Consider the following 15,977-nt stretch of genomic DNA (forward strand, 5'->3'; position numbering starts at 1 on the left):
TCGCTTTTGCTACGCAATAATTCACCGGGTGCGTCACAACTGGAATGTATTCCATCGTGACACTGGTCAAGTAAAAAAAATATGTAAATGCACATGTACTACAGAATTTGATTACAATAGTTAAGAAAGCCCAAGCCATGCTAAATTTTATTTAGAGTAGCTAAATTAAAAGAGACAAAGATCATGTTGCTCCAAAAATTTGTGAAGTAGTTTAGTAATATACTTCATTACATAAAACTTAACTTGTACTTAAAACTGTGTTTCAGAATTGGAGCAACTTTTGCATAAAACTTGTCTAATATTAGTGCTGTGGAATTCATGCACCCAATTATACAAAAATTTGATCTACTGTATACTATAAATCTTATTGCCAGATTAGAAAGGTAAAATATGAAATCCTAAGAACAATCATATCCACCCCGCTAATTTCAGGGTAAGATATGGTCTAAAAATGTTCTTTTAAGGGGATAAAAGTAATGTGCTACACTAAAGTACATACTACATAACATTACCTCATAAGATGTGGTCTAAAAATTACCTTTTAAAGGGGTTAAAATTTATGTGACATATATGCATACTACAAAGAAATACCTCATAAGCTGCTGGGAATTCAGAGAAAGTCATGAAGATAACTTGCAGGAAACAGACCATTCACTAAAGAGGTGTTAGAATTTGAAAATTGAAATCATGACAGGATATGCATTCAAAGGTTATGTAACTTTTCAGCTTAACCCTAAATCTCCCGGGGTATTTTGATTCTTGTCATTCCGGGGGGGGGGGGGGGGGGGCCATTATGGCCCCCCCTTAAGATCTCGGCCGCCGATCGCACGAGCGACGCAAAAATTTGCACGCTGGTAGTGTGCGATGTAATCTACAAGGCTGTATGGTAAAATTTTCCAAAATAATGAGATTTTATTTTATATGAATTAATTATGCTAATTTATGCATAAATCATACTTTTTGCTCTAATTCACTAAATAAAGCTCCTAGAATGCTAATTTTTGGTAAAAATTTTCTTTGTAGCATTCTTAACAATCGTAATTCAAAAAAACTTTGGTTTGGAAATAAATTTCTTATGTATTTTATTGTTTTATGAATTTCTTATGTATTTCTGTTTTTTTACTTTTTGTTTTTTATTGTTTTTTCAATGGAAATTGTTTCAGACATAATTCTGATCATAAACAAGGCAAAATTAATTAAGTTTAATCAGTAAAAGTAGAAATAATGATACATTTATGAATTTTGGCTAAATACGCAATTTGCATTGGATTTGTACATGAAATCACGTTTATGAGCAATTTTGGGTCTGACATGCACTTGCATAATGTTGCGTAATGTCGTAACCGCGTACCCGGGCGTCACAAATTTGGTCTCAAAATTTGCGCGAGACTTGAATGTAAAAAGTCAGTGAGCTGCGAGGTGAAAAAATTTCGCGCAGCAGATATATCGCGAAAATTGTTGAGGGGGGGGCATTATGGCCCCCCCCCCCCCCCCCCGGGAGAATTAGGCTTAAAGGGATACTCCAGACTGAAAATAATAAAGTCTGAATAAAGAGAACAAACATAAATAAACAAAACACTGAAAATGTAATAAAATTCTGGAGAGAAAAGATTGAATTCTAAAGTTTAGCAACATTTTGTGAAAACAGCTGTGCATGTGAGCTGATGATGCCATGTGCTTTCCTTTCTTATTTTAATACATGGATTGGAATCATAATAATTCATGGATTTCCATGCATGTGTGTAGAGCGTATCTCCCTTGTAACAAATTTTCAGCAATGATGATCTTACATATCAAAGCAGAGGTCAATCTTTCATACATAAATTCCTGAATGACAAAATTTAAACACAATTTCATATCATAACACATATAAAAATAATTGGGGATATGGCATCATCAGCTACACGTAACTCATTGAATAATGACATGAATATAACAGTTTTACAGAAATAATGCTTAACTTTCAATTTTCAGTTTTTCGTTCGTCTGATTTGACTCTCTTAAAATCATTTTTTTAAAGCCTGGAGTACCCCTTTAATTCAAGAATCCTTTCATAATTTATCATAAGGATATTTGATTTACCTCTTTTTTCTTTTTGCTGTGGCTATAACATGTTTATACACGCTAGTGATCTCACTATTTAAGACTCATTTTCACCATTATTCTTGAAAGATACTCATCAGACTTTCTCACATCCTCCAAGGTATTTCATAAGAAATTTCTCCATCAAGTCATGGCAAACGGCATACCATTTTGAAGCTTGGAATTTGCTTACTCCCACAGAGATAGAAACAAGGAATGTCTTATTGAGTGGCACCTTTCAATGAATGACGAGCTCAGTGTCTGAGGTTAAGAGATGACAAGGAAAATTGCACAATCACACAGAAAGGGGTATAACACCGACACCTACGCCTCCTTCATGCGACTGCATCGGTGATACAAAAGTCCATACATCCTTTTGAGGATCATACATCTCTACAGTGTTCAGATTCGTAAGTCCGTCATAACCTCCAACTGCATACAGTCGCCCTCTATTGGCGACGAGAGCCACACGACTCCTTCGAGAGTTCATGGGTGCTGCATAGGTCCAAGCGTTTGCTACAGGATCATAGACTTCAACGGTGTTGAGGAACTTTGAGCCGTCGTAACCGCCACAGATGTAGAGTTTACCATTGAAAGATGTGACTCCGAGACGACATCTCTTACTCTGCATTGGTTGTACCACTGTCCAGCGACCAGTGAAGCGATTGAAGCACTCCACCTTGTAAAACAATGTCAAAAATAATATGTTCATACACTCGTGTTTATACATTTAACTTGATAAATTCAAATAATCTACATTATCACATTCATCTACATCACTGTCCCTCTGAATTCTTGAATTATCACATGAACAAGATATATTTCAGGGTATATAATGAATTCTGTGACCTTTGACCTTGATGAACAAAAATCAGAAAATTGCCACACCTTATTCCACACTTAGACCAAGTTCGAGGTTGATCTGTTAAACAGTTGTTTAGTTATGAGAACGGACGGATCCTACCTAAGCCTGGAAAAGACTCTGAGAGGAACCACAATTTCCACAGACCCAATAGAAAGGCTTTTGTACAATTCTAATAACTTCTTGTTGACTTCCTGTGGCTATTTTCTAGAAACTGTGTTAAACCTCAGAGGAAGAGGAACAGGACATCTTGTAATGACTAAGCAGATGACCCCCCCCCTCCCCCGTGTTCAAAATGTATTTTGTGCATACTGAATATATCTCATATGTGGCACAATCCATATGATGAATGATGTTGATCAAATCTTTAGACATAATTGAGTTTAGTTGAAATGAGATAAGATTCTACTATAAGTCATAATGACCCTTTCATTCTGTCACAAATGAATAACCTATAGTTTGTAACAAAATGAGATTTTGTAAAAAGAAATCAAATCTAATGCTTTATTTTGTGACGAAATGAATTTTAGCAGCAAAGTTTGGGTTCTTTAGAGTTAATTTTCTCACAGAATTGTTTAAAATTACAGTTAATGAAAATAACAGATCATAAAACTCATGAAAAATGTGAGCTGATTGTGTGACGCTTTACAGAAATTTTAAGTGAACAATGTGTGTCCCAGTTATACCTGGTTGCAAATCTCCGATCTCGGGAAGGACTCATTACCTAGGATTTAGTCCAAGGCCTCAGAAGAACTGAAAGTTAAGCTTAAATTCAATTGGATATCTTTTGAATTTAGCTTTCAGGAATTAAATTTGCAACTCTTTATTCAATTTGAGTCAATTTAATGATATATTTGTCGAGAGGCCTGTTGCAGAAACAGAAAGAGTTGCGATCCAATGCGATTTAGTGTCAATCGCATCTAGACATTTAACCAATAAATTGCACTTACGTACAGTATTAAAAACTTGTGCTTGATTTTTTCAGTGATGTTTAATCGCAATTCTACCCATAATAGCCCAAAGATAAGATACAAGGAATCTGGTAACTTACTGTGCTAAATATTTGAAGACCATCGTGTCCACCGGCAGCAAAGATCTCACCACTGAGAACAGCTACACCCGCAGCACTCCTTGACTTTGTCATATCAGCAACAACATACCACCTGTTCAAAAGTATAATGATAATAGTAATATTAAAAACAATGATAACAACAACACTACTTCTGCTTCTCTACAACTACTACTACGGCTGTACCAATTTCGTCCAATATCCAGTCGGTCTTTCACCACTTAGGCTTTATGGTTAGATGAATTGTTTATGGACCAAACTTTCTTTAGACATGATAAAAACAATAGACAAAGTAGAAATTAGACCAACTGGGCTTTGGACCAAGTAGGTATTAGACTAAGTGTGCTGTAGACCATATTGGTAGTAGGCCCATGAGTTTAGCCTATGACTTGTTAGACTATCCAAAAAATAGACCGAATGAATATAAGCTATCCAAAGATACATGGGGTATTGTATGTACTTACTTGTTAGTTTCTGGGTCATAACATTCCACAGAGCTGAGAGAAGATATCCCATCATACCCACCACAGGCATAGACGCGGCCATCTAATGCTGCTACTCCAAGGGCACTTAATATATGACAAATACACAAAATAGTAATTAGATTCATATTATTGAATAAATAATCATTTACATTTGGTCATTTTCAAACGTGAGTGACACGACAATCGGACAAGTTTAAGGGCTCATATCTTCAAACTTAAAGGTTATGAATCAATCATGACTACTATATTATATACAATGTAGGACTGGCATGGGCCACTACGAGTTTGATTTGAATTCAACAATTCGTTTAGTAGATATGATTAAAAAACGGTGCGTGAGTGACACGACAAATTTTGGACATGGGTTTCTGACCACTAACACATATGGTTGGATTCGTGCCCAAGTAGTTGTCATGGAGTACTGTGAGTACCAGTAAATGGACATAAATAGTGTACCTATCTAACACATGTAGTCAAAATCAATCAAACTTTCTCTATGGAAAATGGTACCCTCCTATATACCGTGAGTGACACGACATCCAAAACGTGAGTGACACGACAAGTGCAAAAATACAACATTTATCTCAACATTGAAAGTATTTTTTGCATGATGTAGAAGAGTAAAATACCATTAATCAAAAAACAAGCTTGATTACATAATAACTGCTTTCTTTAAAGTTCAGAATATGTCATCCTGATGTTTTATTCTTGGGGTATGGTCATATTTGCCCATCAACTCACATTCCCCATACCACATTGTCACACTAGGGCTTCTACCACTCTCCTCTTTAGAGGAGAGGGGGCACTTGAAGGAGGTGTTATGAGGTCTTGGCATTGACATCAACTCAAACATTCTTTTTGTGGCCTGATATCATTCAAAACTTTAACTCTTTCTCCCTATCTGTATATGAAAGTTTACGGGTTTATACAATTCAGCATCCACAACGGATGGAATAATTTTCCTTGTAAGAAAGGTATTCTCAATAGTCACTCACATCATCTGGCATGGTCTGGTAGCCAATGATGTCATGTATGACTCCTCTTTCTTGAAATATTGGATTACAATATTATCCTCCTTTAATATTTTAGGCATTGTCCAAATAGGACATGGCAGTTTCAATGTCTTTTTTGGTACCAAACCACAATCACGTTGCTGCACACTTCAGATGGACTATCAGCAAATCCTTGAGAAACTTGGGAATTCAACTCAACAAGCATAGGTTTTCTCCTGAACACTGCTTGTATGTGGACCCTCCCAAGGCAGTACATGTAGGCACTGTACCAAAATTCAGAGCTATGCTTTTAGCTGGAATCTTGTAAGTGCCTTTTCATTGCTGATTATTTGATCATATACCATACCACGGGAATCCAGGGAAAGCCACAAGGTGAAAGACGCAGTCAGTACCTGATTCTTGCAGTCTGCTACTATTACAACTACAAGTCATTAGCCTTTCCTTTTCTAAGCCCTTGGATGTCACACTAAAATCCAATTCAGCATCCCAACCAGGCTCCCTTTATACCTCAATAGCTTTTCCCCTCGAGGTCCAGATCTGATCTCATCAGGGTACCCCCCCCAAAAAAAAAAAATTGATCTACTGGTACATGGCAACCCATCAAAGTTGCTCAAATCAAAATACGGTCTCTGGACTTGTTGGGACCTACATGAACATGCATCATTTTGTTGTAATGAATATGTGTAAATGCAAATCTGCTCTGAACACACATCGGCCCGCTTACGGTAATTTGCTGTTCAGACCCTACATGTAGTTAATCACTAGCGGTATGAATGGTGGCCGAACAAATAATGATTTTGAACTTGGCATGTAGCTGCTTCAAGCAATATCCAAAATGTTCTATCAAATCTCAGTACATTCTCACCTGAAATGTTTATGTTATCTTGCAAATTTGTTTATTTCATTTCCTGGAATACAAGCTTTATGTCAAATGAAAAGGTTGATTTAATTAATCAGAAGGAAAAGAAAAATATTTACTTTTCCAAATTTGAAAAAATGTTTGGTGTTCATGGTGATCTCTTATATCTCATGTACACTACTTTACCACTAAAATTTCTGCAAATTTCAAAAAAGGATCCCTGACTTTTCTAGCTATGAGTATAACAAAGAAATAACATTGCTCAAAAGAAAGGTGAACTTTCTGCTCATTTCTGTAAATGGAGACAGAGAATGTTCGAGTAATACCTAGGTATGACTTGAACCATCACCATCACCAACCCTTTATGCATTGTATGTCCATTGCTAAAGTATAGTGGTTTTTCTCTTGATACATTCATAATTTTGTGTTGATTGATTATGTTGTTATATTCATAATCACAGTACATTCACCAAAATATGAATTAGGATCCGAGTCTTCACACCAATGGAAAATTGTCAGGATTTTTTAAACCAAGGCAACCACGGAGAGGAAAGGAAATAGATGAACTCAATGTCAAATTCAATATTTCCATAAAAAGGAGTAAAATTAGGAAGATGGAGGAAATTATTAGCCTAAAATAGGCCTAAATGATGTCAGGAACAACATTCTGACTGTATCCCTGGTAAAACGCTTCAAAAATTATTGGATGTCCTTTTTTATACACAATATAATACTGTGAGTGACACGACATTTCGTGAGTGACACGACATTGTGAGTGACACGACACAACTTTGACAGTTAATTTTAGCTTTACCTTAACACATTGGACCAAGTTACTTTATATACAATAAGGTACAGATAAACTGTATTTGCTCCAGTACTGGGATAAATTAATTTTCAGAATACACAGCTCTAGAAAACTTTTTGCATTTAAAACGTGAGTGACACGACAACCAGTTTTGAAAACTTTGAAACCCAATTTTTTTTCAGAAAAACACTTCACAGAATTTTTCTTTGTTTTTAGGAGTTAGATACAATTCACAGCTTGTATCTTGCCAACAAATGTGCTTCTAATACAAATTTTATATTGTGATAGGCAATATGTGAATTTTAATGCAAAAATCAACATTTTGTAGCATTTAATTTCCCTTGCATAAAATTCACTGTATCTCAAGACATAATTAATAATTTTTATGTAAATGAAATGGAAAAATATACTTTAAGATGTCTAGTTTCAAAAAACATTGAAGCCTAATGATTTCTAGCAAGTTTTAATTTTCACCCCCATGTCCACTTTTGTTTGAAAATGACCATTTATATGATGAAGTAATAAGGGTAATAGACATCATGGCCATCTAATGCTACTACTCCAATGGGGGCTTAATTTACATGAAATAATAATTCTATTCAATGATAAATGTTTAAGTACTATAATTAGATGCGGCTTTCTAATGCTGCTAATTCAAGGGTGCTTAATGTAAGATAAATACATGAAACAATAATCATATTCAATGATAAGTCAATGATAAAATGAATAAATCTCCTATGATTCTATGTACTTGTTCTCTAAGGCCCGTATTCTGAAGTCAGGTTTAACTTAGACCATGGTCTAACTCTGTGCTAAAATTATGGGAAGCCAAAAGTGTCAAAATTTTTATTAAGTTGTATGTTTCTAATTTTTCACTGTGCTCTTTCCTGATTCATCGATGGTGAAGACAATCATCTATTTATACTTCCTAGACCATTGTGAATGATTTGAGAGGCAAATGAGCTGATTATGATATCTTTACAATTAGTGATTTATGTAGCAATTGGCTTTCCATACTTAAACCACAACTTTAAACCTGAGTTTAAGTTAAACCCGACTTCAGAATACGGGCCTAAAAGTTTATATCTACCTTCTCCTGTGATTCATGGGTGCTACATCCCACCATTCATTGCTGATAGGGTCAAAGACTTCTACCGTGTTCAGTCTAGAATGGCCATCATATCCTCCTACAGCATAGAGTCGTCCCGATAATACTGTTACGCCAACCCGGCTACGTCTCGTTGTCATCTGCTTGGTCACACTCCAGGTCTCGTTGACAGGTTCGTAGACTTCTACTGCATTCAAGGATTCACCTAGTGCGCATCGAAGAGACATTTGCAATCTTTAGTATTGATTAATTAAAGTTGGAAACGTGTGACCCTCCACCTTCAACACCAACAATAATTTGACAGGCAGTGTTTTAGGCAGGGGTGTGAGTGGTCACGAATAAAAAGATCTGAAAAAAGCTGAAGAGTGTTGGAAAAAGTCAAAAGTAGAAAGAGCTCCCATACTTTTTGTACAGAGGAAAGCCAAAAGTAAGCTGAAAATCAAAACAAAACAAAATCTGAAATCAGATAATATCTGAACTCTCACACCCCTGGTTCACCCGAATCAAAATTAGAAGAAAAAAAATCCATACCTGAAAGACTTTTTTCAAAGCTATCAAAATATAAGTAAAGAAATCAATCCATACAAGAGATACAAAGATTTCTTTGACACCATCAAATGCCGTCTAAGAGTTGTGTATATTTCTTACAAATGATTTTGATGAAGTAGAAAAATTCCAAGAAAATGAGGAGTATTCTCTTCTTTCTTTTTTAACTCTGAAAGAACGATTTGTAGAACTTTCAGTTCCTGTTACTATTCACACCAACACAAACAGTAGACAAAATGGCTTAATAGTTATGCAGTTACGCGGTCATGTGAAATGTATTGATTCAGCCATAATCGTGCCCATGATTTCTCAAAGTGAATGTTGCAACTATTTATGTGAAACTTGACAAACCTGAGCGTGTTAGGCCTCCTACTGCATAGATAAGACCTGAGATGTCATTGCAGCATCTAGGTTTGGTGCGTTTACTTTGAAGAAGAGAACGTCTTTCTGGCATTAAATGGTAGTCTTTAGCTTCATCTACTAGGTCTCTACAATGGATTGATAGAAAACCAAATACTATCTATTATTGTAAAATCAAATTAGCAGCCATGGTCTGAATTGCAGGAATTAATACAGAGGTAAAATTTTAACATTCATGTCAATTAATTATAAAATAGACCATAATTGGGCTTTTTGTGTAAATATAGGATAATCATAATCAATTGGAAAAACAGATGCAACAGTTCTCAAGAGTGCATGCCAGTCTTTGTTGCAAAAAGCATGTTTGGTGGCCAAGATCATAGGGGATGACATGGAGGCCACCATGTTAAAAATATGCTCAAAATAAATGAATGAGTTTCCACCACTTTTCATATGAATTCATTTAATTCCTGAGCTAAACAGAATGAACCCAAAAAATGAATTAGAAAAGACAAATTGTGTGAACAAATATGTATATCTGCAGAAACGTTGCCTTCTAAAAAAAAAAAATCTGTATTCATCAACTCTATTCAATTGTTTAAATTTTCCACACACACATTTTTTTTACTGAAGTGGATAATCCGCTTCAACAACTTTCCATTCCGTCTCATCCCACATGGTTCAATCTTACTTGGTTTACTACCGGTTTAACCTATTTGGTCTAATAATTGTATTTAAACCCATTTAGTATTGGTCTAGTCTGCAGTGGATGAGGCCACTGGCCTCCTCATTGTGTCTTATATCCACTTAATCTAACCCCACATTGTCCACGTCTTTAGATGAACTGTTTATGAACTAAACTTCATTTGACAAAGTAAAAAATAATTAAAATAAGAATTGGACTATGTGGGTATTAGACCAAGTGTAATGTAGACCAAATTGATAGTAGGCCTCGTGCATTTAGCCCATGTGGTATTAGACTTAGAAGTAGACCAACTGAATGTAGATCAAGTGAATATAAACTGCAGGCAATGATTTTGCTTTACAAATTTGAATAGCATGTTTTGTCATAGGAGAAAAGCTCTGAACTATGCTATACTAAAGACTTTACACAAAGCAGTCTTTCAAAAATGTGGAGCAAATTGCAATGCGATACCAGGAAAATTATTCCCTGAACTGATATGATACATGAACCTAAGAGCTACCAACCTGCATTTATGGCAAGCTTTGACCCTCTCTTCCGTTGATATATGATCTGTAAGAACCTGAGGCCGTATCAGAGGTAGTCTTACTAGACCAAGTAATTCTGGCATATATTCCTGTCTAACCTCCTCATCGTGTTTCACCCATCCTATAAGAGCGTCAAACACCTGTGGAAAGAAAAAATAGAAGAATTTACATTCTTAGTCAATTATGTTTACTTCAGCTTGAAAACGCACTGACTAATTACTATTGAAGTTTTAAGTTGGACAACTGGTAGCCGAAAATGGTTTCAACTTGTATTGACGGTTTTAGCATTCCGATCCCTTATGCACCATAACAGAATTCATGGGCCACATTTCTATATATACTCATTGGTAATAAACTTTCTGTGTCTTGACTTTAGCATCATGAGGAACTAAAGGATGTAACTGAATGTAACAGCCCCTCCCACATTCCTTATACAAGTGTACTTGTCACAATACCTTATTCATTCCAGTTAACCAGTGGCACAAAATATGGTTATAATCTCTAAAATCTCTAGTCTTCCTACAGATTACCAAACCAATGATGTCACAGTTAACTTATGGGGGATTTCAGCATTCTCCACCAGTCAAGCATGATGAAAAAACATCCAAAACCCAGATTTGGTGTGAATCTGGTCCATGTGGGCTGAAGATGCAATTGAACGAATACCTACTTAGCCCCAGTGAAATCGCCATATTCTGATTTGGTTCTAATTATGAAACAGACCAATTTTCATTGATAACTAAATTATCATCCTACCTGTTCCTCCCCTGTGACATTGAGCCCGTCCATCTCTAGGATCTCAATGAAATCGGCCTTACTCAGCATCATAAACTCATCCGAGGATGAGACATCTACAAACTGCTTATGAAGGAAACTAGTGGAAGCCTGGAATAAATCTCCACACACCATGGTGTCTGCAAACCGACGTATACCAAGGCAGTTGGAAGGGTCCAAGCTGAAATACAGAATCAAACACATCAATCATTCAAAACAAGCACAAAATAATTTTTTTGTGGGGGGCTACATTTCACAACCTACTGCCTAAATCTGTACCATTTGATAACATTGCAGAGATAGCTTTTCAGACTTCTATTTTTTTTCCATGGCTCTTTTGAGCTTTTCAGGGGCATAATCGCAGAGTCCCCATGATTTTTTTTCACTGATTCAAAAATGTATTTGTAAGACATTGTTGAAGTCATCTTTCATAAATAATCATCAGTTTCTTTATGATTTATCATATATCATCAACAATGATGTCATCACCAGCATCATCTGCAGTAAGAAGTGAACTACATATAATGGATTAAATTTTCAAATTATGACTAATTTTGAAACTTAATACAATATAAATGAGCAAGGTGTTTCACTAAGATTTAAGTGTAAATAAAAGCCACATATTACATTCCAAGTTGCGTGCAGTATAAAATAGGCCCGTTTCGGGTACACGTGTACATGCACGGTCAAGTCAGTGCACGTGTACTAAATTCCATCACCGTGTACACGGTAGCATCTGCATAAAGCTTGCATGGGACTACAAAGTCAGTGAACAAGCTCACAGCCTCACATTAAATCTTAGTTCTCAGACACTGTACATGTTTTAATCACTAATATGCCAATATATTTCAATTAAGCTAGAGTGAGTTCACTTCCAAAATCGCCGATTTAATCCACATTCATTCTGGAGACTCGAGATTTTGTACCACGAAATAGGTCTGCTCCGGTCTCGAAAGCTCAAAAGCGTTGCTTAATCACAATTTGAGAATCACCAATTGCGACAGCGATCATTGCTACAACTTACGTGTTATACGCTCGTACACATGTGCTACAAGCCTACAAACAAACGCTCCTCAAATTGGCAACAAAATAATGAAAATCAATCGATAACTTCAGTTACACTTAATTCTGCAGCGATCTGTGCATGCATGTACGGTACAGTATACAAAATGCGCATCCAACGAGCGTCGGCGCTAGCTAGGGCCCTGCACTGATTTTCTTATGCATTCTTTATTAATTTAATGCGCTGCTAAGCTGAGTAAACTTTTAATTTGCACCAATTTTTGTGGATTGATACTTCAAACTTCTCAGGTAAGCTTTAAAACCGTGACTTAGGCTATATAGACCCCTTTTTATGACATGTTGATGCGGGTCCGTGTCGACATGAAAACATAACTCGCTCTCACAGTGTTTACAACGTGTACACGACCGAAAAACATGCCGTGTACACGTGCATCAAAAATGGACTTTCAAAACGGGCCTAGTATAAAATGCTCCATCACTTTAATAAAATCGTGCTCGGAGGACTTGTGCTACTGCCTATTAATCTGAGATTATATGCTGAATATCATGTGCGCACCAGCACTTGAGCATGATTTTCAGTGACACTTCAGTAACCCTTGTGAAACACCCCTCTGGTATAAACTTACATAATAATAATAATCAGTTCTTGTATAGCGCATAACACATTATGAATAATGTCTCTATGCGCTTCCAGAGGACTTGGATATTATTACCCTGGCTGTAGCTGAAGCAGCTTTTACGCGCTCGGCATTTCAAGGAATAAGTTCCTGCCAGGTACCCATTCACCTCACCTGGGATGAGTGCAGCACAATGTGGATTAATTTCTTGCTGAAGGAAACTAAGCCATGGCTGGGATTTGAACCCCCACAACCCTGTGTCCGGAGACTAATCCACTGAGCCACAACGCTCCACATACTAGCAATCAATATAGTTTTAATTTACATAAGATGAAGCAATTAAGCCATTGATTTTGACATTGAGATATCCGTCCTTAAGAGAAGAAATAAGGTAACATACCGATCTTTGAGGAAACTGCAACAAGCTTCTTTTATGACTTGGAGTTGAAGGAAATTAGCACAGACAAGTATAGATAGGACATTCTGGGTGTTGATAATGACACGACCACTGTATGAAAAGTTCACTAGGACTTCCAAGGCACTGAAGAGAAAATGAGGCATAAAAATAGGTGCTATATTAAACACATCTACAAAATTATGAAGAGTCAGAATGAGTTGGATTATTATCAAATCACCTGTAGACAATGTAAACTGCAAACTTTGACCAAAAAACAAGTGTCATTTTGTGTGAACACCAAATGTGTCAATTAAATGTGCATTGAAAAAAGGAATCGTCGTGAAGTTTGAGAACAAAAAAGAGTGATTTCAACAAATGTATTTTATCACTTTCTCCTGTTTTGTTTCTCGTTTTCAAGTTTCAGTTACAAGTATTTAGTTTTACACAAAATAAACTTTGTTCACAAATACAAAGACAGATAATGCACTAAAGTTTGCAAAATATATTCACATATGTACAAAAAAAACATAAAAGGCAATAAGAAGAGAGTGAGGGAATGAACTAAAAAGGAAATGAAACTTTATAATTCAGCAAATCCCTGATACATGATAATGTAAAAGAACATAGCAAAACATTGAGCTCTGTTCCTCTTCATCACCGCATCATTTCATGTCATGGTAGTACTTACCTTGGATCAATGCCAGACATGGTAATTTCTTCTTGTTTGCTTTCCACCATATCTGTGGTAAACATTGCATGGAAGTATGGAATGGAAGCCGCCAATACGATGCGATGTGCTGTAAATTTGTGGTCTTCAACCTAAAAAGGATCAGAGAATAGAAGTCTATGAAAATGAAAAGAGAGAATTACTCATGACACACATGTACTGTATGTAGATATAGGCCAGGGACCAGGACCAATTCATTCAGCTGAAAAGGGCCAAACATACGATGGTCAGGTCATGCTTGGATATGGCAAAGAATCAATACAATGTGTGAATGGCTCATACTGAAAAATGAGCCCTACACCTACCCCCAAAGGGGGAAAAGAAATGAGCTTACTAAGCTAATTTAGAGACAAGGACATAAGTTGGTGGATATTGTATACATTGGGGGTACCTATTATGAAACATCAACGACCATCACTTCATTCTGCACTAGGCCTGAGACAGCCACCTCTAAGGGCTAAAGTACATTGGATTGTGTTTATTCAACTGAAAAGAGAAAGGGACAAACGTTAGGACATCAATCCTCTTGGGACTCAATCACATCTTCTCCCCACAGAGCTTCTTGGTGCAAATGATGAATTTGAATAAATCTATGGGATCTACCTAGACTTCTACATGTATATTCAGCCCTTGGAGGAGCCAATAATCATTCAAAATGACAAAACATCTCAAGGAAGGACACTTATAAAACAGAAAAAAAGATACTTGTATGTAATTCTGCTCTTGTGGCTCCTATGATGAATATTTCTCTAAAATAATAAGTGAAGCATTTTTTTTACTTGATTATAGTATTTATTTCAAAATATCTTTTGACCATTAGGCCTATATTATAATGCAGCATAATAAAAAAGAAAAGAAAATGAAGGAGAAAGAAGAAAAATAAGAAACGAGGGAGAGAGAGAGAGAGAAGGAAGGAAACAAAAAGTAAAGAATTTCAAAGAAAATTGAAAAGGACAAATAAATGGAAAGACAAAGAAAGAAGGAAAAGTGAATCATTTATTCATATTATATTTATTTGAAAATATCTTTCAACCATCATATAATACTATATCATAAATAATTAAATACAACATAATGAGAAAAAGAAAATGAAGGAAAGAAAGAAAACTTAAGAAGAGAGAAAGAGGGAAGGAAACAAAAAGTGAAGGATTTTTAAGATTGAAAAGGACAATGGAAAGAAAGACATAAAAAACAGAAGGAAAGAAAGAAACAAAGGTTTATGCAAGATGAATTCTTACCTATGGTAAATAAGAAAATAATATTTTCTTTCTTAATTAAAAAAATAGAACAGTGATGTGGACACCCTATTTTCCCCCGCCCGCGCCCGCTTTGACTTCAACCATTTTTTTCTCTCTTTTTTCACTTCAAAATTACAGGAATGAGAACCCTGCTTCCCCCCCCCCCCTACACACACACAATTGGTCCATGACCTTGAATTGAGCTTCTCCTTGACCTTGATTTAACATAATAAATTAGATGAGTTGCTGGAGTACTAATTTTTGTCGGCCCAACTCACAGATGAGGTCATCCCCATTCATGCTGCATGCAATTCTTATGCACGCACATGCTATGGGCTCACAACAACTCTGTGATAATGTCATTCAAAATGCACACGAGCTAAATCCAAATCTAGACTTGTACGAGTGAGTCCATTTTTGACTAACCTTCAGTGTCACGTCGCAGAGTTTTCCTTGCCGCCGTATGCTTTCCATTGTCATGTAACCGTCTGCTGGTAGATCATTTTTACAGAATACTACTGAATCCAACATGCCATCTGAAAAAGCTCCGGTACTGGCAGTAATGCTCGTTGGAGTTGCAGTCGAAGCCATCATAACATCTTCCAATAATATAACGCATAAACCGAGTGGATTTGGTATCTTCTGGTACCGGCGGTATACGGTGTCTGCTAAAACGCAAACTTTGTTTTTAGTAATGCAATTATTCATAGCATATAAATGAAATAATTAGCATATGTACAGGATATGCAGGGCTTTCAAAGTGGGAGGGGGGGGGGGGC

The 15,977-nt window shown here is 36.2% G+C and overlaps 1 protein-coding gene across 1 annotated transcript; it reads right to left on the bottom strand.

The window, feature by feature from the left end:
* Nucleotides 1-2,020: 2,020 nt before the first annotated feature.
* LOC121411508 (kelch-like protein 18) lies at nucleotides 2,021-15,851 on the bottom strand. Its single transcript, XM_041604273.1, has 10 exons — nucleotides 15,625-15,851; nucleotides 13,922-14,052; nucleotides 13,237-13,377; nucleotides 11,179-11,377; nucleotides 10,402-10,562; nucleotides 9,184-9,320; nucleotides 8,269-8,491; nucleotides 4,478-4,582; nucleotides 3,996-4,107; nucleotides 2,021-2,761 (listed from the first exon to the last, which is right to left on the bottom strand). Exons 1-10 carry the CDS (start codon nucleotides 15,790-15,792, stop codon nucleotides 2,378-2,380), a joined length of 1,761 nt encoding a protein of 586 aa, XP_041460207.1. The 5' UTR covers nucleotides 15,793-15,851; the 3' UTR covers nucleotides 2,021-2,377.
* Between the last annotated feature and the right edge of the window lie 126 nt (nucleotides 15,852-15,977).

This window comes from Lytechinus variegatus, chromosome 3, assembly GCF_018143015.1.
Source record: "Lytechinus variegatus isolate NC3 chromosome 3, Lvar_3.0, whole genome shotgun sequence".
Classification (NCBI taxonomy): Eukaryota; Metazoa; Echinodermata; class Echinoidea; order Temnopleuroida; family Toxopneustidae; genus Lytechinus; species Lytechinus variegatus.